The sequence below is a fragment of the Leptosomus discolor genome, chromosome 8 (assembly GCF_034619465.1).
Source record: "Leptosomus discolor isolate bLepDis1 chromosome 8, bLepDis1.hap2, whole genome shotgun sequence".
Classification (NCBI taxonomy): Eukaryota; Metazoa; Chordata; class Aves; order Leptosomiformes; family Leptosomidae; genus Leptosomus; species Leptosomus discolor.
Genome location: NC_141398.1, coordinates 15,677,497 through 15,703,476, shown reverse-complemented (window position 1 = coordinate 15,703,476; position 25,980 = coordinate 15,677,497). Strand labels below are relative to the sequence as shown.

At 38.8% G+C, this 25,980-nt stretch overlaps 1 protein-coding gene across 1 annotated transcript; it reads right to left on the bottom strand.

Moving 5' to 3' along the window:
- Positions 1–379: 379 nt before the first annotated feature.
- On the bottom strand, positions 380–25,980 carry MTRR (5-methyltetrahydrofolate-homocysteine methyltransferase reductase). Its single transcript, XM_009952016.2, has 14 exons — positions 25,837–25,980; positions 21,022–21,175; positions 18,871–18,988; positions 17,433–17,805; positions 14,647–14,769; positions 12,842–12,995; positions 9,770–9,858; positions 7,985–8,165; positions 6,146–6,188; positions 5,521–5,707; positions 3,389–3,507; positions 1,772–1,864; positions 1,506–1,685; positions 380–533 (listed from the first exon to the last, which is right to left on the bottom strand). Exons 1-14 carry the CDS (start codon positions 25,978–25,980, stop codon positions 389–391), a joined length of 2,103 nt encoding a protein of 700 aa, XP_009950318.2. The 3' UTR covers positions 380–388.

Here is a 25,980-nt window from a genome sequence, read left to right as displayed (position 1 = left end):
GTAATGTGTTTGATGATGCACAGATCAGTGTGTAACATATTTAATCTGTAGCTTCTTTATGTATACATTACACAAAAAAAATACATGAGGTACCGTAAACATACTGTTATACGAGTGCAGAAGTTTTCACTTTCTACATTAGCCAATCTTAAACTGAGAGAATCAAGGCATTGAGACAGTCCATTAAGTAACACAGTTAAAACCCCCATACCCTTCAAAAGGCAGCCTGGTTTGTTGTTTACAGGGTTTCATACTCCTGCTTGAAAGGCGAACAGAGAAAGTTAAGATTTGGGTGACTACAGACAGCACTTCTGACAACAACTTTTAGTCAAAGCGTATGTGTGAAACAAATCTTTTGTGTTACAAAGCCACAGGAAAAATGAAATATTTAGCTCCAAACATCCTGCAAATATCGTTTTGCTTCTCGAAGCGTGGCCAGGAATTTCATTGCTTCCAACTTGTCAGCTTCCATTTCAATGCTTAAAATGTCCACTACAGCATCACTTACACCATCAGCCATGTGCTTCTTATCTCTGAAAAACAAAACCAAAAGCAAAATAGAGGGAGGAAGAAAATGCCTAATAGTGTATTTTTCCTTTTATCAATAGCTTCAGAGGCAGGATAATATTGGAAAAGAGGCATTAAAACAAATCCCAGAAAATATAGCTTGTAAACTGCATGGCAAGATTCTCACTGAGTTTTTAGGTAGCTGAGCATTGGTAGTGATTAAGAGTTTCACTCGATCAAACCTTAGAAAGTTTTCAGCATGCTGTAATTTATAAGAAAAAAACCTTGGAACCCTAGTTGAGCTGTCACAAAATAATTCTTTTCCTTTAGGGAGAATTGGACCTGCTGAAGTATCTATCATTATTTTATCACCATATGGTTCCAATATTAAAAAACCAAAACCAAACCAACCACAAAACCCTCACTTATTAATAATGCTATTTGTAATACAAAAAGCTGACATTCATTCTTGCAGGAGACTGTATTGACATTGGGATCTACATTGAAACATTTTTTACATTTATCAACAAACTTCCTAAAATTGTCAAACCTCCAGGTAAGTTATCATCCACAAATAAAACCTGCCACTGTAAAATATTCTACTATTACAGAGCTTTAGCATTTTGGCCCACCCAAGCCTGGAACACAGCAGAAGACTGCTGCTATTTCACGGCTGTGCGGTTTATCACCACATGTATTCAAACACCTCATTTTCTCAAGAGAAATCTACTAGCTTGAAACCTCCTATAGCTTAATTGAATACCAAAAAAAGAAAAAGAAATAAGAAGTGACTAAAGCAACCAGGGGAACTGTGGGGTTACAAGCTAAACTTTCAAGACTATATGGGAAAAAATGGACAGTGATGAAATTCTAGCATTCCGGAAAGGCTCTTTAAGCATCATGTTGGTCCTTCTCTCAGACAGCTCTAAGTCTTTCTAAAGCCTCAAACTTCTGCTGACTGTTCTCTTTCGGAGACAGTCCATCTCCGCTCTACTCACCCACATACATAGAAGTAACCTCTCTCTTTCAGCAGGACTCTGGCAACTTCCTTAGCATGAAGCCTAATGACATCTTGCACATATTTAGGTGGAGCTACCTCTGCACTTGAAGAGTCTCTTGAGAAACAAACCTTAAGATGAGTTAAGGTGCCATTTTCAAGAAAACATCTGAGCTCATCTCTGAAAGGCAATAAAAACCATTAGTAATGGCTCAGAGATAAGCATTCCCTCGTGAATACAAAATGCATGCTAAATAGTGAACTTACTTGAACAGATAGTCTCGATCCTGATGCCGACAACCAAAAAACAGCCATGTCTCTCCAAATTCCCAGTCTGGATGCTCTTCTCTGAGCTTCTGCCTAAACAGACCAAAAAAAAAAAAAAAAAAAAATCCAATCCTGTCTTAAATCAAGTGCAGAATCTAAAACATCCATAACCTAATTATCATTTAACGTAGTGCTCTAATAAACCTCTGGATTGGCAGAAATGGGAAACGACTTAAGGTAAGTCACAGTCAAACCCTCCTCCTTTGATTTTCTTGACTACTCACTTCTGGGCCAGCTCAAGATCAATCAGCTTCAAAGGGTTCTTTTTTTCCCTTCCAAACATCTCACAAAACCATCCTGACTGCTGAATAAGGAGATCACTACCCTTTATCAGAAGCCCTGTAAAAACACCTAGGAAAACTCAGCACAAAGCAGTTTTAACCATGCTTTCCATTTAGCTGTAGAAACCTGCTAGACTTTATGAATAACAAACTATTTACTACCACAGCATCAGAAGACTCATTGCATTTTCTTGAAATAATGCTGAAGGTAGTACTTTAGAGGGGTTTTAGCTGTGACCTTCTAGTTACATTTCGAGAGATTTCATTTCTCATTGATCAAATGCTTATGAAATGCTATGAATCCTTTAAAATAAAATGCAAAATACTTCTGAGATGAAGGTGTGTTTGGGAGTTAAGGAGTAAGGGTTGTACATAAGGATTTGGTTAAAGCGGAAGCATGGAGTCAGAAACATCAAGTCAAAATTTCACTTTTCTCTTAAATAAAATGGTTTTAAAATATTTGTTACAGGATACAAGAAATTCCATTATCTTGCTGGAACTAACGAGTCATGTATTGGTATGATACGTGTCGGTATGATAAAACTTGCAACCATTCCCACCCAAATATTCCACTCTTCCTGTCCTTTGTTTCTTCCAAACAATCATGTTTTTACATGTTCTTGGTGACGTGGTATCTGTCCCTTTTTGAACAAACATCTCTTTGCCTTGCAAAATTACAGCGGTGGAGTTGAAGGGGAAAAAAAAAGGGATCTCCCTTCCCTCACATACAAACCCACAAAACCAAGACTAGACTGTTGCCCAGTTGAGGGTTCAGGTGCCAAGCTCCTCATCTTAAAACATTGAAATGTGTAAACATGCAGAAATAAGGGAACGTGGGAGAAAACTTGTCATTCATCATGCCAAGGCTTTTAACATAGACCCCACTTCTGAGGGAAGTAGATTTTGAATACCATACTTAAGCCAATCAACACTGTTTCTAAAAACCACCAGCCTCTTACAGGACTTCTACTAGTGACACGTAGATAAAGGATTTAATTTCTTGTTACTGTTTCTGCAGTTCAGCCAATTCCTCATATATCCACTGGATATTAAATACAGTCAGATGAAAGTGTAAGTTTTACTAAAACAAATAAATACAGGAGCACTGCTTGTTTAAAATTAATAAGACTGTTTCTAATCAGCATACTAGTATTACAAAAAGTGAAAAAGAAGGGAATAAGAAAAAAAAAGATTAACTGCATTTGTACTCAAAACCTGAAGCTGTATTTTCTTCAACACGAAACGGCTGCTTCCCAGGTTACAACCTGGTACATACCTATGCTGTAGGAAACCAATAAATGGTGAAATTCCTGTTCCTGGACCAACCATCATGAACGGGACGGATGGGTCTGCAGGTAAGTGGAAAGTATTGTTTGGACGAGCAAAAATAGATATCTAAAATGAAATTAGATAAAATACAACTTAAGAATATTCTTAAGCATGAAAATACCATGAAATTTTTAGCACTTTCAGGATATTTACATAGTGTATGTGTCCACACACCCTTCCAAATCCTGAGCTTCAGGGTTTATTTTTAATGCCACATACACATTTAGAATAAAACTTCACATGAGTTTCTGAAAAAAACAAAACCAAACAAAACCAAAATACACCATATTTACAAACATATTAATCCATCTGGAGGAAAACTAGGGAAAACCACACAAACACGAGTTTGTGAATATGAAAGTTGACTGCACCATAAATTTAGGGAATACTGTTACAGAGTTCATGGAAAGTTTGGTGTTGTTACTCAAAGGGAAGTAAACCTAGTTTATTGCTAGTAGAGGCAAACTGAATTTTTTTTTTTTTTTTTTTTTTTTTACACTGTGGACATCTAAAAGTATTCCAGTGGAAAGCCCTGATACCGAGCTAGCTTTCCAATTTTCGTCACAGTTTTACATGATCCCCAAAAATGCATATGGGTGAGGGGAGGCAGGTAACTGCTCAAAGATCTTGGAAAACTGTTTATATCATTCCACTGATAAACTCTAATTCTGATCTTCAGATCCGTGTCTGAAAGGAAGCCTAGCACTAGACCAAGTTGGTTTAGATCTACTTATTTCTTATCATTGAATTCACTACAGACACTGCAACGTTAAACAGGATTATTTTTCTGGTTTCATGATGGTTAAAAAGAACAGCATAATTCTTGCCAGTGGGGGCAATATTTGTACATCTGCTACACGTACTACTGCAAACCACGCTTGTTAGGTTATTCTCCCTATTAATGATTCCAAACTGGTCATTCCTTTAAAAAAGGTGCTTTTGCATAACATCACACTCATCTATTTCGTACTGGTATTCCACATACTTCTGCAACCTACGTGTATGGCTGCACATTTGTCTATTTCAGTTTGCACAGCAGATGCAAATAGTTCCGAATCTTATTCGGACTCATCTTGCAATAATCCTTTTTCTTCTTCTTCTTCTTTTTAAAGCCACCTCTTTTTCATGTTTGATCTTTAACTTGCTGCAAATCAATTATCTTTTAAATAAAGAGTAGATGTGAGTACTGGAATAAGATATATGATGCAGTTATCAATCAGTTTGTCTTTTGAGCCAGTTTTGAAAAATGAAGGTAACTTGTATGGGTTTTCCTTCCATTTTGACAGACCAACACCTTGAATTATTGGCACAGTCTTCTTGAAAACAAAATCTGTTTGTTTCCATTCTTGTTTCCATTTTTCTTAATAAAATATAGATTAGACTGGTAGTTGTTCTTTTGGCATATTAGTTATATAGGACCATTCCAAAATTTTTAATAACTAGCTTACACCTAATAACTTTGAGACCGATGAATCACACAGGTTCTCTGCCATGAAAGGAGAAGCAAAAAAACCAAACCCCAGTACTTTCCCCTAATAATACCCACCAAGCCAAACCATCTTTGACACACATCAGAGACACACCACAGACAACTGTCCCCGTGTCATATTCAACAACTTGGCCTTTGCAAACTGTCCGAGACCCGACAAGAAGCGAGTTTTACAATTTCTCCCTTACTACCTGCCACCCTTTCCTGGAAGTGACCAAGTGCTTCTCTCCCACAACACCAACAGTCGTAACCATTTAATTGCACAGCGGTACTTTAGCTCATGAAAACATCCGCCAAGACTCGCTTAGGACTACAGTAGGGTGGAAAACAACTCTGGCCTTTCAGCAATGGGAAGTTCCACAACTCAAGCACCCATAGATAAAGCAAAAAGAAAGTTTAGCAACTTAGCAATGACGTTCTAGACACATTACAGAGGGAAAGGTAAACTTACAAGTAAGGTAGAACAGCAAAATGAAGGCGTATACTGCCAAAACACCTGCATTACATCAGAGCAGTGAACAAAGAAACCTGCAGTTGTTTCAAACATGCATAAATTTAATGATTAAGGAGTGTAGCTCTAACATTCATACCTTTTCAGTTGAAGAGCTTTGTCCTTTTGTATTCAGAGTGTTTTTATCGGGGTGCAGTAGAGGTGCAACTAACTCAGCAAGCCACCCTGTACATACTCCTTTCCATGAGACTGCTCTAGCAGGACAGGCAGGGAACTCCACAATATTAAATACAAAATGCAGTTTTCCTGGCTGATATAAGTTTGAACTGCAAAGACAAAAGTACAAAAAATATCCCCAAACCTGAGAGATAGCTGTACAACCTTATAGCAGATCCATCTGCAGCCCAAACTACCTCAACTGAATCAAGATTTTCAGTGTCCAGCTAACTGTGTGATATTTCTATACAGTTAGAAAATGTCTTAAGGCTAGACTCAGAGGCCAGTGCCTAAGAAAGGAATCAAACTCCTACCAGATTGACGCGTGTGTGAGCTGCTTCTTGAGAACTCTACCAAAGTCTTGCCAGGCCCTGAAAACAATGTTCTTTGAAACAGTCAAACCCGGTGGGTTTTTGCAACAGGGACACAATCACTTTTGATCAGGTTTTATCCTTCATTCCTCTCTCTTTAGCTTATAATGTACACACACATTTGATAAAAAAGCATACCTAAATTACCAAGGAGATATAATTTGAGTATTTCATTACCTTGCCACTGAATAGGATCTGGCTTGTAATTTAGGAAGGTGTTCTGAAAAATTTAAAAAAAAAAAAAATAAAGCATCACTTAGTATTTGATTCACACCCATGAAAACGAAAATATGATATACTGAGTGTTTATACCACAACAGATTACAAGCATACTATAATTTAACTGTAATTTTACTCTATTAACATGCAGTGTTTGTGGTTCAGAAATAAGCTGCTAAGACTTGAACTCTGTTTTGAATGTTTTTTAGACTTTGTGGAATACCTGTTAGAGATCCCATAAAATGAGGCCACAACAGATAATTTATGGGTTCTTGGTCAATTAAAAAAAACCTGTAAGGTACACAGAAGATATGCCAGTAGCTACTGGACAAGGTGAAGTCTGAAATTTAACTTTCCCCACCTTTCATCTGAGAGCTCAAAAGCTCTCAGAATAGGAATTGCTTGACTGAAATATGTATAATGTCCTAGAACCAGATGGCACCAGTTCAACTTCAAACCCCTATGAGCACCTATGCAAATTTTTTAAAACACAGCTAGAAAAACAACAGAGACAGTTTAATGGGCTTGTTTTCAATGAGAAACCCACTATCTATCTATCTATCTATCACACACACGTTTATATCTACATATGTACATACATGTACAGAAAAGGTCAAACTCACTGGTGCCTTCAAAGAAAGACTCACAATGCAGACAGCACATTTTGGCTGACAAGAAGGGCTTATTGAAAGGGGACAGACATATCACTAAGTTAACAATGTTGTGGGGAACGGAGCAATACCAGAAAAACTGGGCATAGCAAATGCCAGAAAACACTCAGTGGACTAACAGGGTAACATACAGTTTAACTGCTTTTTAGTTGTTTTTCCACATGTACCACTGTTTTGCAGATGTTCCAACCAGTACGTGACACATTTTAAAGATGCTCTGCTACATAAGATAGTTGCAAGTCAGAGTTAAGAAAAGCTAGTTCAGTGAAATCACTTGAAGACGACACTAAGCCCTTTCAGCACATTACTTCCCTGAGGGAAACACATTTTAAAAACTTTCAAAATGTCTTTTTATTCAGTTCAGTTGCTACAGCACGTTCGATACCACCTTTGAAAAGCTAAGTGGTTTTGCTTTCACAGTGAAAATTCATATATTTGTATAAAGTGGAGCAGAGATTGTATTTGTTTTTTTAAATCCCCACAGTGTACTAAGGAGGAGAGATTTGGGGTAGGTGTGGAGAAGACAATTGCAAGGACACAAAACTGAATTTTTTTGTTTCATATAACAACACATATTAAGTTCTGGTTTTTTAATCTGGAAAATAACTGCCAGTTTTCAGATGTATTTGAGATGGTTCCAGTCAGAGTCTCATTCCTTCGATGTTTTATAGAAGGAACCCAGTGAATGTCTTGGACATTACTTAAATACAAATACACTGGGAAAAGCTTTCCGTTTTAACAGGTAAAACTGCCAGAAAAGCATATGTAGGCAGGGAAATCAGGAGTGGTAAGAACTTGTCTTTTTTAATTGTGAGCAGTTGATGAACTTTTTCTTAAAGACCCTAACCCTGCAAACACCTTATGCTTATTTTTTTACACACAGGAGCAATCCAGAGTCAATCGAAGCATAGGTATGTACCTAAGTGTCTGCAGAATGAAGGCCAAAGACTACAAACTGGAGAACAGTTTTGTTCTCCACAATAGTCTTAGTTTGATCACTATGGATACTATAATTAATTTCTAAAGCAGTTACCTGAACGGTTATTCCCCTTTCTTGGGAAACTGAACATTTAGTCTGACGCATGTTCAGAAACCAAATCTAAATAAATCTAAATCAGTCACTTACCAATTAACAGGTTAAGCGAAGGCTTGCAGCTTGGAAAAGCATGAAGTAAATCCAGCAAGCAAACATTAGAATCCCTAATAAAGCGTGCGTAATCAGAGGCTCCTTGTCTGCTGCAAAGCTCCTGAAGCCTCCGTTTTTCTCCTGCGTCACTGGTACATTCTACAAGAGCTCGCAAAAATGCCTGCAGGGAAGAAAGTAAGAGTGAAGGGTAAAAAAAACAACTTGTCTATTTGGGAAAATAGTCAGAAAACTGGGAAAAATTTGAGTTGTCTGGGGACAGGAAGCAGTCACCTGACAGGTTCATGGATAATACAATTTATTTCCCAATGCACACTTTACTGTGAAAAATACACATTTCCTCCATTCTCTCCTGCTTAGTCCGAGAAGGAAAGAGACAGGCACAATTCATTTCCAGAAAAATCTCAAAATTATGAAAGGCTTTCTTATTTATGGATTTGCACTTTAGTTAAGTAAACAGCTCCATAACACAAATTAGTTTGAGACAAAACATCATTTGCTAAGTTAGAGAAGCCAGGAAAGGAATAATAAAAAGTCTTAGAATAGGTATTACTGTAAATAAAGTATGGCATTTAATGAGTCATGTAGATGTCACTGTGGTGTTTTATTCTATACTTTATGCCTACATAATGGGACTGCAAGCTTTTCTTAAGGGAAAATTAAATTGAGCATTGTAAGATAAAAGTAAAAATCAGATGTAAATAGTTACAAGATTTTTTCCAAAATCAAGGTGGAAATAGACATGATGTATAAAACAAAAGTGATCCAAAACATCAAGTGCAATCAGATGACGTATGCTACACAAAAGAATACTCAGAAAGTAATTTGGATGTGCTCAAACTCTCAGCTTGCAGACAATAGTTCTGAGTACGGAGTAACATAAAGCACATTCTACGCTGAAGAGGTAATAAAGCAGATAGGTTACAAAAAACGGCTTGGGCAATATTCCCCAGCCAGCACTCCTTGCCTACTCTTAATGTGGAGATAAATTTTCAAAATTATTAAATGCAGTTTTGAAAAGCTTGAAACAACTGGAAGACTCTCTTCTCTTCTGCTGTAAAATCCACTAAATTGAGTGAAAAGGTCCCTCCTAAACCTGATTTCCTTCAAGACACCCAACCAACACAACAGTTTGGCTTCATCCTTCAAAATAAGTTATCTTCAAAATGTGCTTTGACAATACCAGAAATACACATGCATTTCCAGTTGCCTGCTTCCAGTTTTTTGCAGGCAGAGAATGAAAGGAAAATAATATCCACATGTTGTAAGAACAAATAGTACACGAGCAAAAACCTTTCTTTGAATTCTGCCAGGTTACCGAAATGCCAAAGAAAAGCGTTAAAATAATTTAAAAGACATTATGGTACTTCTGCATAGAGCATGCGTATTTTCAGTGACAAAACTTGATAGATATGGCTCCCTCTGATTAGAAAGAATGATTTCTCTAAAATGCCTATAGGGCCAGGTTCACTCAGCCTTCCAGTTATCTGGCACCAAATATCTAATACTTTTCTATTTACTTCCAGACTAGTTATTAATCAAGGTACTGCAGAACAGGAATAGAGATTTCAGCATCTCATAGTTTGCCAGGTAAAGTACCAGAAATGAAATTTCTTAGAATAACATACAAACAGCAGCACACAAACTGACAGTCCTTATTCACCAAGAAACATGGTAACTACACGCAAAGCAAAGACAGATCTTTAAGAGCCCATACAGCACAGAATTACTAAGGATTTATCTTTAAAAGAATAAACACATAAACACCTTTTTGGGAATTGCTCTTATTTCCAGACACCAGGTTAGAATGAATTTCAGAGTGCTTCTTTCAGGGATGTGTTGTGGATGAGCTGCTCCTAGTTCAGTGGGAATAAAAAAAACCCCAAAACAACAACAACAAAATATGCATCTATTAGCATCCAAATATGGCATCACAGAGTACTTGTCCCTTCAAGAAATATGAGCACGCTAAACTGCATTCAATTCTGTATGTTTGAGCCCCAGCTGATTAGTCGAAATTATAAACAGCAAGACAGTTTTCTAACGAAGTATCAAGAACAATTTTCCAATGAAAAGCCAAAAGCCTTTTAATACTACAGAATTTTTGCTCCGAGAACACACCTATATAACTTGCTAAATTACCTTTTCGTACCAGCACTACCTGAACCCTTGCTACGAGGAACATTTACTTTTAGAAGATAAGAGGATTGGCATAAATATAATGCAGGAAAGAAGCATCCATTTTCCCATTTATATAAACTTCCTTTTCTTGAACGTGCTAACAGCATATTACGAGAAACACTTCATTCTCCTCTTCTTAGAACGCTCGTGCATACAATAAAAAAAAATTACAGAAACCCAGTATTTGTACAATAGACTCTGTACCAGACTGCAAATAATTTCTGTTTTGTCCTCTCGATTGATCTCATCTACTTCATCAAAGAAGAAGACTGACAAAGAGAGGTTGTGAACAAAATTCAGTGGAATTCCTGGTAAATCTTGAAGATGCAGCAGAGGCCCAGTCTACTGTTCATGCTCTTCTCTTCTCCCAGGTTTTTCAGCTCTCTTCATTCAGTAAACCCACAACCATAATAGTTTGTAGTAACTATGACAAATTCCTCACAAATGTGAATGCAGTAAAAAGACAACCATCTCAAAAGGAAAGCAACTCTGGAACATTGCTAGGAACGGCAAAGCTGCATTAGAGAGCTGAAGTCTTCGGTACAGATTGGGAACAAGAAGTAATTAAGTTATTGTAACTTAATGAGTATCTGCTCACCAGCTCCAAAGAAATGAATTTGGGTTTGTTCCTAAACCATTTAACTTCGTAACTGCAGTGGATGGAAGTCAGTGTACAAGCCATGACTGGAGACAAGTGGACCTGCTGCAACTTGCTGATCCTGGCCAAGTATCTAAAGCAAGTGTAAAAAGTCAGCACAATTTGCTCTGGGTCACCCAGAAGACTCAAGAGCAGAACAAAGAATTTTGATTCTCTGTGCTGCAATCCAGTGCTATGATCTTCCTTTTCATTATCATTCGTTAAGATTCACAGGCACACCATTTTACACACAAGATGTGGCAAAATATTGCACAAATAATGCATAATTTCACCTTTTTTCCCCACCAGTGCTACATTAGGCAGCCAAAGATGCAATAACCAGGACTATTTACACATAGGACGAGCGCACTGATATTCCAAGTTTCACTCAATTATTTTACCAACTTTGCCTTGGAAGGACAGTGGCTTTGGTATGTAAGAGCAATCAAGGGGCTAAGCTATGTCCACTTGTCTATAGAGGCTCTGTTCCACATGGAAAGTGATCTGACACCGATGAACTCAAAGCGCCCTGTTAGCGCAGCTTTACATCCTTCCTGCGACATCAGTATAGCAGAAGAAAGGAAACTGCTGTAGGCAGGAAGGACAGAATATCTCTCTGTGCCTTTTTAAGGAGACCTTCACTTTGAACATGCCACTGACACCGTCTTTAACTTACGGAGAGAGATTCAAATTCTATGCAGCCAGGTAGCAGGGCTCTGATTTGCACAGAAAAACCTACTAGCCTTCGGGAGAGACAAAATTTTAAGCCCAGCTTCCTATGAAGACCTGATGCTTTTGGCCTTCCATTACCTCCTACTTGGCTATATCCTTCCCTTTTAATTGCTTCCTTAGTTAAATGAGCTTGATTCTGTAAAACCTGTAAATAGTGTAAACAGCAGACGTAGCAAACTTGTGAAATCCCCCCACACCACCCACCCTCTTGCTGCTTGTCTGTGCACCGTTGTTGGGTACTGAACGGGGTGACACTGCCTCGAGCTTGAGGGTGCTCAGGACCAACCCTGATCCAAAGGGAGATTGTTACCAAGCTGGGATCCTCTTGGGACCTTTTCTTTTTTCGGCGGGGGGAGGGAAGAAGCAGGTGTGTTTGGAGGGGGTCTGCCCCAGAGGAACGACAATGGGGTGTCCCCAAGGTGGGGGGCAGGGGGGAGTGCAGCATAGTGGGACTGGATAACAGCCAGACCAGCCCTGCAGATGTAGGGCTCATCCCCAGCGCAGGGACCAGGCTGTAACTGATACTGGCTCTGCACCAAAACTAACCACTCACCCTCCCAGCACAGGTTAGTTACTGCAGTGGGGCTCAAGGAGAGGGATCAGCTGGGCCTGGACATCCCATATGATATGTTACAACATAGCCTGTCATGTAAACTCATCCATTAACAAATGAGTTACTCTCCAAGTCCAAGAACAGGTGTCCATTTACATCTCAAACTTAAGGGACAACCTGTGTTGTCCCTCAGTGATGCGGGGAATCTCACCAGGGGAACTGGTTTACCCATAGACTGGAACAACAAAGAGCCCTACCCCATCCTGCAGAATTAAAGGCACAACTCTGCAGCACCATTAAGACACCAGTTGCAAGGTAAGAGAAGAGTAATTCTCACAGGTCCAGCTGGCAGTACACAGGCATACCCTGAACCTGCAGCAACCCTTTCTGAGGCATGGGATCTTCAGACTCAACAGAACAGAACCACACAGACCTACAAGCCCTTAAGTCTTCTGTTTCAGGAGTGAAGTCCTCCCAAGATATAAAACAGATTGATGTGAAGTGCTGTGCAAGGAGAGATTTTACTTTCAAGTAGGGGATTGTTAGGTCATTTGATTAAAGACATTCATCTTCATCAACATGAAGGAGCACAGAAGAAGGAGATGGATGAACGCCAATGCAGGCTCAGGTTCCCAGTCAGAAGCTAACCCATCTACAGTAAAACCAGCAGCATGCATACCAACTATTACCAACACAGAAAGGAGTGTTTGTTCATGACCAGTGCATCACACCCTACCTTTCTTTTTAGTGCCCTGCTTAACCTTTACACAAACGAAGTACTCTCCTTTTTCAGAAAGTCCCAAGATTTGAAGAAGTTGTTCCACCTCACTGACATTGTTGGGACATATTACACAGAAGGCATCTCCAGGTTGGTAGTCAAAGACTGTATCCTGTTATAAAATACGAGATCATTTCTATTAAATTGTATCATAAACCAAGGCCAACAGCATCCCCAGTCCTAACAGCAGCAATCTTCCTACTACTGCAGTCACATCAAGTCACACATTCTTTTACTCTGTACTAGCACTTCACTGTTTGGATCACATCAGAAGCTAAATACTCATGTTTTCTTTTCAGGTTTAACCTTACTAATTAGAAAAATCTTTCCTCATCTGGTCTAAACATTTGGGGACACTTTAATAAGAACTGCTGAGCAGCCTAAACAGAAGGAAAATAAATATGCATTAAGAGGATGTGTTATATAATCAGCCTAGATCATTAATTACTGATGTACTTTGTTTGCTGGTTTGGGAAAAGCAGATGAATGAAGTCCCAATAATTAATGCAACTTTGTATAGAGACACATTATCACTAGAAGAAAATTTGCTGCTTAAATTATTTGATGAACTGTGACTGAAATGGCCCCAACTGCTTTTATTTTCTGGAGCTAAAAAAGAAGAACAGCAAGGGAAGAGCACAATGAAAATTAAAAGGTATCTCAGATCTTAAGACCTAGATTCTACTTAGTTGGTTGAGGTTCTTGTGCCCAACTGCTAAAACCCTACTCAAGCTTCTGTCTGTTATAGAAACACTCAGAATGATACTTGTGTTATTATGTTTCCCTTATGCATCAGGTGAGGCGACCTGCATACACAGGCTGTTGAGAACATGAGGAAAAAAAAGGAAAAAATGTTCACGTTTTCAGTGTCTGCTGATGACAGGATATACTTACACATACAAATATATGCAAAAAAAACATGTTATCTCAGAAACTCATTTGCTCAAAACTTAGTAGATCCTATTTGTAACTCAGATTTAAATATGTCCCATGGAAACTGACACAGATTAGGTTAAGAGTCCAATAAACGATACTGCCAAAATCACAGTATCCCAAAGGCATAATATTACAAATTTGGAAAACTGCTCAAAAGCAACGTATTTTCCTTTTAAAGATTTCTTGTAAAGTAATACCAAGAATTCTCTCCCTTTCATCTTCAAACCAGTACACAAAATATGATCTTCCCTGAATAAACTAAACCAGTTTTTACATCTAGGGTAACAGTGGTTGACAGTTTTGAGTATGTTAACAAGTCAGAGCAAATGAATGCCAAAGGCAGAAACAGTGCTCAAGAGCTAACAATTCTTATCACCTGACCATGCTAGCCAGATTATTACTTGTGTAGATTACCTACCACAAGGAATACTCACAGTTTACTATACAGTTTCTGAACATTTCCTAAGTTGTATACTTACAAACTGAAAGTTTATTCATTTTCAATACTCCCTGCCTGCCCTTCTCCACTGCAAATTCACTTCAGAAAGGTATTTTAGTCAATACAATATCCATGGAACAACAAAGAAATTAATTTGACACTTTATTTCTGTATTGACTTCCATGGAGTCACACATGTCAGTGAACAAACCAAGGTTTGCATTTACAAAATGGATCATTCTAAGCTGATATCCTGTTGCATAGGGAATTATTTCTTCTTTTTAAACAGTCAAATAAATAATTTTCCCCCCAGTTAGGTATTATACATAACACATATACATTTCACCTCTTATTTTAACTCACTAAAGAAAAAGCCATCACTAACTTACTGCAATATCAAGTTCTAAGAGCAATGCAGTTTTTATTGCATCTTCTCTAGTGAGCTGAACCGCTTTTGTAACTGGCACTTCAAAGGTTGTTCCCTCTGAAACCAGTGAGGACAGATGTGGATTCTGAAAAAGAGGACACAAAAACTTACACTAAAACCGCATGACAGCTTACTACCACATACAGGAATTAGTGTTGGTACAATTTTTTGAAACAATCTTAGAAAACAATTCAAAACAATGAAGAAAAACATGAATCTTCTATATACACACAGACTCTTTTGCTCTACATTTTTAAAAATCACATCCAAGCAATAATAGGCATATACTCAACTATAAAAGGTCAGTAGGCTTGAACAGTGTAATGAGCCTAAACTGCTATCAAATGCAACTAGCTGCTTCCTTTTTCAAGAGCTGCCCTGAAAATAGCCAATTAGAGAATAGCATTTATGTTAAAACTCAAAAAACTCCCACCTAATTAAAGGATTACTAGGTGTACAGAACAGACATAAGAAGTAAGAACAGAAGCTATTTAAAAATACTATTGCAGATTTACAGATTAAGCCTTTGGGGTGCAGATGAAGCTATTATTATAGGCAATTTATAAGAGGAATTTTAAAAACTACAGTTAAATTTAGAGCTAATCAGCAAACTCCACACTACAAAATAGCATCAAGTTATGCCACATTTCTACACAGGTGAAAATGTGCCCCATGAATTGTTAATGGGCACCAAGAATAATCCCAGATCACCTCTGTCAAAGGCTGTCACTTGAAGATCAGACTACAGCCCCCATTTCTCCATCACTGCTGTGAGCAAGCTTCATTTGACATCAATACAGACAAAACCGAAAAGAGGTGGGAGAGATACCAAATGTCCATAACAATACTCTATCAAATGGAAAGGAATTATTCTACCACTAAGAGAATACTGGTTAATCTGAAGATTTCCAATTAAAAAAAAAAAAAGTAGACAGGAGAATCACTTGAGACCAACAGTTAGGAGTTTTATAATTCTCTTACAATTTTGACATGGTGATTAACAACTTGGGCCATATAGAGTAATTGTGCATCAGCTGGACTGTGGTAACTGTCTATGTTCGTATTCCCTCCAAGTCAAGTTCAAGGCATCAGGAGATGAAGACTTAAGCTAAATTGTATTGTCTCACACTTGCCACAAAGGCTTAAGACACAGACCATTACTGCTCTGCTACTAATAAGCAGCAGCTTGTTAATTCAACCCTGAAGACTCCACAGCCCAGGATAGAGATCACGTAAGTAACTAGACAGACCAGGTACCCAGACTTCTTTAAAAGCCCCTTTCTGGAGATATCCAAACCTCAAGTTGACGCACTTCAAAACTAGCCAAATTCAGCTGTACTTGGCAAAAAATACCCAAGGTTGCTGCAATGTGAGACATCGGCACCAATATTAGAACCTGATCAATTATTTCAGAGATCAGCTTGAATATATGCTATGACTTTAAAATAAGAAAATGGGCTCTTAACTGCTGTAGTGCCACTTTCAACCCAAACATTAGTCTTTTATGGAAGAGTACCTGTAAATCATAAATCTTTGTTTCAGTAGTTTGGATTACTTATTTCAACCTGAGCAAAATCAATCACAATATGAGGTTTAAAATAAAAGCAAAATTAGCCAGAATTTAAATTCATGCCCTCTTACACCATTAGATTAGCTAGACTAAGTGATTCTCTCAGCATTACCATTGACACTCTCAACAGAGAGTGTCAGGACCCTGACGATACTAATGGGCTTTCACGGTCCTGACCAGCCTCACCAAGGACTCCACCCCACCTCTGCTCATGGGCTCAGAAGCCCCATCTCAGCTCAGCCCTGGGTGTTCAGTCCCCGCCCTAGCTACATCTCAGGAGCACCGGTTGGCAGCTCAGCCACAAGCATGCCCACGGCTGGCCACAGATCCTGTTGATCTAGGCCTGGATCTGCAGATCGAATTCCCAGCTTGGCCCCACACCTGCCTCGTTCCCACAAGCTTCTCTGATGATCTGCACTCTTGGCTGATCCTCGTTGCCACCTCCTGGTTTGCATTGCTTGGGTAGTGGGGGATGGGGCTGTTTGTGTTACCACACCTGGCTCCTGGCTCCCTCTCATTCCACGAGCAGCCAAATCTCACTGCTCCCTCGCAGATAAGCAAAATGTCTGCCCTTTGGCAGGCAACCAGAAAGGTTTGAGTCACTAAATATACCAACCAGAGATGATTCCCAGCTCCTGCTAATTCTTCTCTTTGTACAGCAGGTCTTTGTTCAGCATGGCTTCATAGGAGAAGCACACCGGTTTTTGATCTGCAGTTCATCTTCCACTGGCAGTTATAAAACTATGATCATGTTTTTACAATGACAAGTTTCTCTGTTACTAAATATAAGATTTTGAGCAATTTTACATCCTCTTAAGGCATTCTGAAAGTACTAAAAATTTGAACAGCAGTTGTACTATACTCCTTACTACAGGAAGATATTTTCACTGTCCTAACATAAGCTACTGAGGATTTTAATTCTTCCATTCCCAGCACTGCAATGCCAAATTATTATTTAGCTAAATTATACTTTGAATAAGTGTCCATAACTGATATGGTGACAACCACATTTTCACAATATAAATGGACCTTTCACTTACAATTCAAAAACCTCCTGCGTTCAGGGACATATCTCTTTTATATAAGTATCCACTTGCTCTTTTGCGCCATATGTAGGCGCATACACTCATGGTCCTACCAAAGCTGGAGGCTTTCATCATTCAAAGTGAAGTCCTTACCTCACCATGGGTGTCCTGAAACTGCACCTCTATATATTCTGGTGGCAAGGCAGGAATATTAAGAGCAGACTGAGAGACAGGAGGGACAGAATGAACAAGTGAAGGTTCGGTGTCTCTTGTTGAAGCCACAAGATTGATGTCAACCAGCTTCTGTGATGGAACATCTGAACTCCTCACTCCCTCATCTTCTAGCTTCAAGTTCTGTACTTCTGAGCTTAAGTTTTGTTCATGCACACCATGTGGGGCTGCAGGGAGAGGGCTAGAAACAGCAGTGACAGCACTGCTCATGCCTTCTTTTTCTTTCTGCAATAGAATTGCTTCCTTGAGGGCAAGCCAAAGTCCATCAATCCAAGGATCAACCACTAATTCCAAACTGGGAAGAGAATAATAAAAAAGGAGAAAGGAATGGATGAATTACTGTGACTTATTGGACTGTTAATTTACAAAGAATGAAAAGACTACAAAAGCTAAAAACACTATTCATTTTCCATTTTTGATACATATCTGCAGCTGTTACCAAGATTACTTTTTTTTGTTAAAAAAATATTTTCATTTAGTTATTACCACTATGTAAATTCATGGAGTCTAAAGTGTATAACAGCCTTGCTCTTCTTCCAGTTTCTCATTTTTATTTTCTTATGCTGAACCTTATGACATGAAGTTGAAGGGATGGTAGCAAAATATGCAACCTTTCATTGTGCAACAGCAACATCAATAGCTTACATTCACGGTCCAGTTTTATTATTTTAGAATACAGGTAAGTTTTACGGTTATGGCAACGTTTGTGTTCAACTATCTTGCATCATCATGCACAGAACAGATACAATCTGCAATTCAAAATAAGTGAGCCAAGCCTGCAGCCTACCGGCCAGAAAGGGCAACAGAACAGGAACGGAGTTGTTTTCTTATACAATTCCTCTACAGCAATGAAAAAAACCTTCTGACATAATTCCTCTACAGTAATTTAAAAAAAAAAAAAAAAAAAAAAAGTTTTACGGAAGAGAGAAAAAAAAATAAAAAACATTGTGGGATTTGCCTAAAGCAGCTCTACTGCAAGGTGTGACTTTGGACAAGTCTGATGTGTATGTAGAAAGAGATGCCATTACCCAGTACCATGCATGTTGGGAACTGGATTTATTTTTATTTACTTCAGTAACCAGACTACATTTTTAAACCCTCCACTTATTCTGAATTACTTAATTTCTAAAACTGCTCCATTTTTCCAGACATCACAGATGTTTGCTCACACTTTAAAAATGGAGCTTTATTTCATGGCAATTGAGACTGAAAAGGCATACTGCGTTCAGACAGGAGTCACTCCTTTGAGGTGCTGAGTATTCAGGTTCAACTGACTACAAAGAGTTCAGAACATTTAGCGAAATACACATGTAATTATTGCATCTTGAAGAAATAAAATCCAAACTCATTCAGCTCTTACCCTACACAATCATCTGCTAATCCTGTGTCATAGAAGTGCTGGGCACCGAGTTCCTGAAGTCGTCGGTCTACTGTCTTTCCACCATTACAAAAGAATGTGTACTCTGAATCTCCCAGACCTAACAAATGCAAGGAAAGAGGAATCATGTCAATCAGCCAGCCACCCAGGCTACACCGACAAAGACCTGCAAAAACAACATGGGTTATTTTTGCAGGCAAACAGAAGAATCTGATATAGCAAAGTGCTGTATTACCAGGACACTTTTATGACTGTCAAAAAAAATTGTGCTTGTCCCAAAGTAGAGCTGAGAAAGTGGTTCCTCCTTCACCAATGTAAGACACAGAATTTCTCTGAAAACACTTCGCTTTCAACATATCACATTTCAGAAGAAATGTGCTTTAGTCTGAGGCTTAAAAAAAATACAAAACCGCTCTTACGGGAAAAATGTAAGGAACTGAAATAATGAAAAGAGTGAAACTGATAAACTCCATGTGAATTACCAAAAGAAATTATCCCACCTTCAGGTTAAAGTTGTTAATATATGCCAAAGGGAGAGAGTATTAAAAGTAATTCAAAATTATTGGAATCTTGGGGAAAAAAAAAAAAAAAAAAAGGAACAATTTTAAACAATGTAAAGTAAGAAATATAGGAAAATGTCCATAAGGCAACATCCTCCTCCCATCCTCAGATTTTTTTTGTAGATCTCATTTTCACTGCACTGGGTTTTCCACCCTTTAACAGTTGTGAAGATGTTCTGTTAGAAAAAAATGCTCTTTGTTATCAGTTAAACAGTCAGTGGACTCAAGAGGTGTGTTCATGAAGGACACAAGATTTTACAGGACCAACTAAACCACTGACCCACCCTAAAAATGATCAACCGCACATACCTCATCCTTAACAGACGTATATCTAACAATCCCAAAGACCACCAGTTAGGTAGCCTTCGCAAATTCCTCAAGTAATCCACACCACTGTTTCACTGTCCTAACCATGACAATTTTTCACAGCCTGACCCTTTCTTGTGTGCAATTCCAAGCCACTACATCCTTATTATCCCCACCTAACAATGGACTATTCCTTTCTCTTTTATAACAGCCTTTTTTTTCTTTTTTTTTTTTTTTAAAAGACTTCTGCTCACTCTCAAGTATGGTACTTAGAGCAAACGCTTCATTGGACAAGCTGAGATGGATCCCATGAATGTATTTTAAGATTGATAACTTTTTAGACTAGAATTACAAAACAGGTTGTAACTTAGATACTGTAATAGTATCTGCTACCCTAAAAATCAGTATCGACACAATGCTTATTTTCACACCTGCATGTGTGCATTCAGTCAGCTAGGAAAAACCGAACCATTTCACAAACTGTAACGTAGAACTATGCAATAGTGTAATATCTTCTTAAAATGTTACATGATTCGGATGCATATATTTCAGACTTCCACACTACATATCCACTAGAAATTTCCTTCTAGTGGGTCCTTGCCTCACTAGAAATCTAGAAGTTTCCTCACTCCTACCTATCAACTTGTCAGGCAAAAATGACCTAGGTTCAAATAGAGTTTCTGGAGTTTGTTTAAACACAACCTGAAAACTCAACAAAATGACCTTACCATCAGCTCAAGGTGTACCAGATACATTTTGCCAAATCTGTATTCTGCACACCAGTCTTTAACTCGAAGTTAGATACCTTCTATTGACAAACCTGACATTCAAAATTTAAAAAATTATTGCAAATTTAAAGTGATGGGATGATCTTAAAACCTTATTTTTTAAGAATATTTTACACTGCCTTTCCCTCTCTACAGAAAAATGCTCAATCCTCACAAAGTCAAGTAAACTGATCTAGTCCATAGAGACTTGTCACGAAATTAAAACTTCAACAATTATAGGTAGCTTATATCATATTTTGTTTATGTAAAGGAAATCAAACTACAAAAAAAATGAATTGGTAGCTTTCATTCAGATCACTTCTGTGACACTTTTCCTTTATTGCTCATAGAGGACATTACAGGAAAAAGCTGTCTGTGTTGCAAAAACAAATGTTTCATAAGCACCTAAAAAACCCCAAACAACCTATTCACAAGTAAAAAATATAAAAATTATTCAGTGATAGACAAGTGCTGCAATAATATAGAGAAAACAGAATCACCTAGCAATCCATACTGGAGATGTGCGAAATGATCAGGTGGCAAGGTCGTGTCTCGAATTTTTTTCACAAACTTGCGGGCAGTGTCTGGTGGGTCTCCAGTACCAGTAGTGGAAATAACAATAACTACAGGATCCTTCTCTGTTTCCAGGTTATACTACAAGTAATAGAACAAGTAAGTTACAAGGTGCCATTTGATACCTATTTGTGACCTCAGATGTTACCTTCCACCCTGCCTTTTCCCAAAGGTACACAGAAAAACGTTTAATCTCATCTTACCTCTATTAAATCACAGAAAGGCTTTCAAGTAATCAGAAGTCATTTTGGGAATGCAATTTATAATCTTGGTTGGAGTTTTCCAGACCAGATTGGGTAAAGCCCTGAGAAACCTGCTCTGACCTCAGGTGACCCTGCTGCGAGATGACCTCATAAAGTCCCTTCCAACAAGAATTATCCTCTGATCCAACACACAAACGCCAAAGGGCAGCATTTTGAGCAGGCTATTACACACACCAAGAATGTTTCACAACTACATCCAGCCAGCTTAAACACACAACTCCTACAGTATTTGCTTTGTCAAGTGGAAGAAGTACTTTTGTGTATACAATCACAACCACAAAATTAGCCATAATCCTGATAATTTCACACAGATAACTGGAGTGTGGCTGTACAAACTGCGGGAACATTTCTAAGTTCCATTAGAGATTATTTGGTTCTGTCTGATAACTTGCATGTTACATCTGTCTTTGCCAGAAAACCCCTCCTGTGTTTTGGAGGAACTAAGGCAGCTCTGAACAGAGATAATCAGTCACCGTGCTCTACAGTCTGATTCATTCTGGCCCCTTCCCCCCGTCCCCAATTCATTTCTCTCCCCTTTGTTAATACATTTCCCATGGTTTGATGGGGGCTACTCCCATTCTACCAGGTCAACAAGAACTGCCTGTATTTGGGATTGTGCATCAGTTCCATAAATTCAGGTCTCTTGGAACCATTTGTCAAGTAAAAACCATTCTGTTTCTTTGATTATTCCAGCTTTGCACCAACAGCAGGCTGCAGCCCTGTGCTAGCGTGCTGCCTGTCAGGTCACCCACAAACGTAGCTCTACAGGCTACGGGTTTTGATTCACACAGGCAGCTGTGATACCAGGGACCTATGTGACACACAGCTCCACAGAATCATGGACACTTTGTCTGGGAGTGTCCTCTGGAGGCCACCTAGTGCCACCTCACACTCCAAGGAGGACTAACCGCCAATGTTGCATCAGGTCAGCTACAACTCTGGCTGAATTTTGAAAACTTCTAAGGGTAGAGATTCCACGTTTCTGGGCAGTCTCTTCCATCCAGAAAAGCTTCTACAGTAGTGTCAAATTTGAGTTTATTGGGCTGCACTCAGTGGATTTTGCCTCCCGTTGTACAGTGTTCTTCTCCCAAGAAGAGTCTGGCTCAGGTAGGCTGCTATTCGATCACTCCTTAGACTCCTTTTTGCTATAATAAGCAACCTAAGTTCTTATTATTGCTCCCTGTAGGTTTCAGTTTAAACTCTCTCCCAACATTCCAAGTTTAATACAATAGTAGGGTTATGAGAAAATATAAATAAAGATTGCAAGAGATGCTGTATTTTATTTCAAGGAGTTTCAGGACTGCAATTCCAAACTTCAGAGTTTGAGGAGTTATGTCCTAAACACTTGACTCAATCACTCAGACTTTATGCCCTCCACTAGCTGTGTAAAAAGTTACCTCTTATACCTACAACCCCAAAAGGTTAGGAGTACAAAGAAACACAGTATTGAAGGGGTTTGCTCTCATCATTTTTTCCAAAACCTTCCTGAAGAACCTAAAAGCAGTTGCATGGAGCAACTTAAATCACCCTCTGGAACACTGTTCTGCCTCTGACAGTGGCCAATAGCAGGTGCCTAGAGAAATATAAGAGAAGAGAGTAAGCCTGCAAGGATATTCTCCAAGTACTTTGCCAGACTTCAGTGAGCTGTGGTCCAGGGATGTTCCAAACAGAGGTTTTATCTTTTACAAGTTCAGGTGAACTCCAAGCATCTGCAAATTCCTGACACTTCCAAAACTGTTGTGCAACAAAAGGCTTTAAGGGTTTTGCTGCAGTAACCCAGATTTTCAAAGCTTTCAGAGCTGATTTGGTAAGTACAAATACAACAGATTTGCAGTGCACTGTTGCAGGTGACTACTGCATTTACAAACAAAAGCAAATTCTTCAAGTAAAAAAAGCAAGGGTGGGTCTACTGGTATCACATAAAAGTTTACACCAAGGGAAAAGGGAAAAGGGAAAAGGGAAAAGGGAAAAGGGAAAAGGGAAAAGGGAAAAGGGAAAAGGGAAAAGGGAAAAGGGAAAAGGGAAAAGGGAAAAGGGAAAAGGGAAAAGGGAAAAGGGAAAAGGGAAAAGGGAAAAGGGAAAAGGGAAAAGGGAAAAGGGAAAAGGGAAAAGGGAAAAGGGAAAAGGGAAAAGGGAAAAGGGAAAAGGGAAAAGGGAAAAGGGAAAAGGGAAAAGGGAAAAGGGAAAAGGGAAAAGGGAAAAGGGAAAAGGGAAAAGGGAAAAGGGAAAAGGGAAAAGGGAAGCTCAGAGAGTAAAAAGTGGTGTACAGAGGTACGATTAGTTCACTAAATTCTTGTTTGCTCCACTGCACATTCTCCTCATCAAGCTTAAAAGACCTTTTGGAAGCTAAACATCTGGTGACACAGGTCCCACATTAATTTGTGTCAATTACTGGGAGGCCTGATATATCACTAGACCAACAAGAAGCTTACACAATTACACAGTTGTTTTACTCTACATTCCACTTCTTCCTACATCCTTAGTGTGATATCTGTGTCCCATTCTTTCTCTTTCCTTCAAAAGTACCCCTCAGCTGAGGACAGCAATACCACCCAACAGCAGCAAGCAGCCTGCTCAAGCTCCTAAAGATTGGTGAAGGAAGAGGATGGGATCAGACACCCAGAAAGGTCTTATCCAGATTAATATGGGCAAACATGCTTATTCAGATTACTCATCCAAGGCTGACTACATGGACTGTGACCCAAGATGATCTCCATTTAGCCTCCTATTTGACTGCTTCTACCTCATTCCACTTCATTTCAGTCTCCCATCGAGCATAAAAAGCAATCACAGTAACCAACCAAAGTTTTATGATCTTTTCTCACCTATGAGAGCACAGGTGAGAGACCCTACTTGGAAACAGCCAGTGTTTCTGAGACTTGAGCAGTATTTGACCATTCACTTTTGTAAGGCAACAGGATCACATCATGACTGTTGACTCTGTAGCCACCTATTCCATCCATAGACCTTTACATCAGTCCCTTTAAGTGATGACAAGATCTGAAAAATACCCAACAGCTGCATAGACAGGCCTTGTAACTGACAAATATAGACAAAACAGAAACCTTATAATTCCTCGCCTAAAGCATACACACACACCTCTGATCTGTGCATGTTGTAGGATAAACTCTCAGATCTAACACACCTGAAGGACTTCACAAGAGGCCCCACCAAATTCAAGCAAGCTCCTTCTCCAGTACATTATGCCACCCTGCCTTCCTCTCCCCAATTACACTTCAGCTCCTAGAAGTTCTCTTTATTTACAGAAAGGGTAAGGAAAAACTTAAGTGATGAAATCTACAAAGCTGCAGAAACTACTTTTTTTCCCTCAGTGCCCAATTCTCAAGTTCTCAATTCAGTACATCTTTCTACCTCATCATCAACTTGCAGCTCTGAGTTGTCTTGCCAAATTTAACAAAGCAGATTTATTCAAGTGGCAGGCCAATAACAGGGCTAGAAATACCCTGCCCACCGCCTTCCTGAAACTCATCTCCAAACCTGTCAAATGCAGACAAAATGGCAGAATATAAGGAGAATCTTCACATGTGCTGCTGGCTGCACAAAAGTCTCTTTCTAACACTTTGCTACATGCTCTGTGAACATTCATTCCAAAGCACGTGTCCAGCTACCCAACCTATGTAGTGTACTCCCAAGAAAGCAACTTGCTAAAAGGGAACTAAACTATTTTCATAAACTTCTCACATTTGGAAGTGCATGAAAATAACTCTTATAGGTGTTATTATCTGCTCATCTCATATGAAATACAAGGCTATCAAATTTTGTTTGTTTGGATTGTTAAATTTTTTTGTTTGAGGGCACAGACTTGAATACTTTGTGATGGAAACTACAGTCCATATTGCTTTTAGTTATAGACAGACATTAATGGTTCTCAGAGCCTTACCCTTGGGTAACAGGAAATAATAAAAAGCCACTTCCTTCCTTCAGCCAAGCTTTTTATTTCTTTCTAGAACATAACTTGAGTGTATCCAGTGTGAACCAGAGTGAGTGCACATGATAAGTAACTCAATAAAATACCACAAAAGCTCAGGGTCATGCTGGAGCCCACAGTTAACAGAACACAGGACCTCAATGCAACACAAAAACAACAGAAAAAAAATGTGTGTCTTTTCTAACAGAAGGAGAGCTGATCAGTAAATGCAGAATTCATCCACTACTACATACCTAGTTGTCAAGAAGTCACTGCATTGCTGTTAGAAGAGAGATCAAAGATATATTCATTTACCGTTCTAACACGAAAAACCGTAAGAGAGATGTACCTTTGGCAGAAGGCTATTAAGCGTCTGTGAGTACTGATCCAATCTCCTGATTCATAAGAAACAAAACTTTAAAACTAGATGGTATATTTTAGGTGGGTGCATGTGCCCAGCCTTCACAATTATTAACATTCATCACTCAAGCACATGAAGAAATGCACAACCCTTGAACACTCATTTTTCAAAACAGCATGGTGTATCTCACCTTGTCCATTTCACTTAAACAGTGCATATCAGCTTCAAGTCCATGGGCACCTGCTTGCTGCCATATCTCCTCAGCTATGGCTTTTGCCTGCCCCTTTTGGGTTGCATAGAGGAGCAAAAACCTCCTTTTTAAATCACAACACAT

What these genes read in the sequence shown, in the direction of transcription:
- MTRR (XM_009952016.2), bottom strand. Translation starts at nt 25,980, where the DNA reads ATGTGTTGTGATTTAAAAAGGAGGTTTTTGCTCCTCTATGCAACCCAA. An exon ending in GTTTAAGTGAAATGGACAAG is followed by an intron (nt 21,176 to 25,836) that starts GTGAGATACACC and finishes TATTACTTGTAG; the next exon opens with TATAACCTGGAAACAGAGAA. An exon ending in AGATCCTATTCAGTGGCAAG is followed by an intron (nt 5,708 to 6,145) that starts GTAATGAAATAC and finishes TTGTCTTTGCAG; the next exon opens with TTCAAACTTATATCAGCCAG.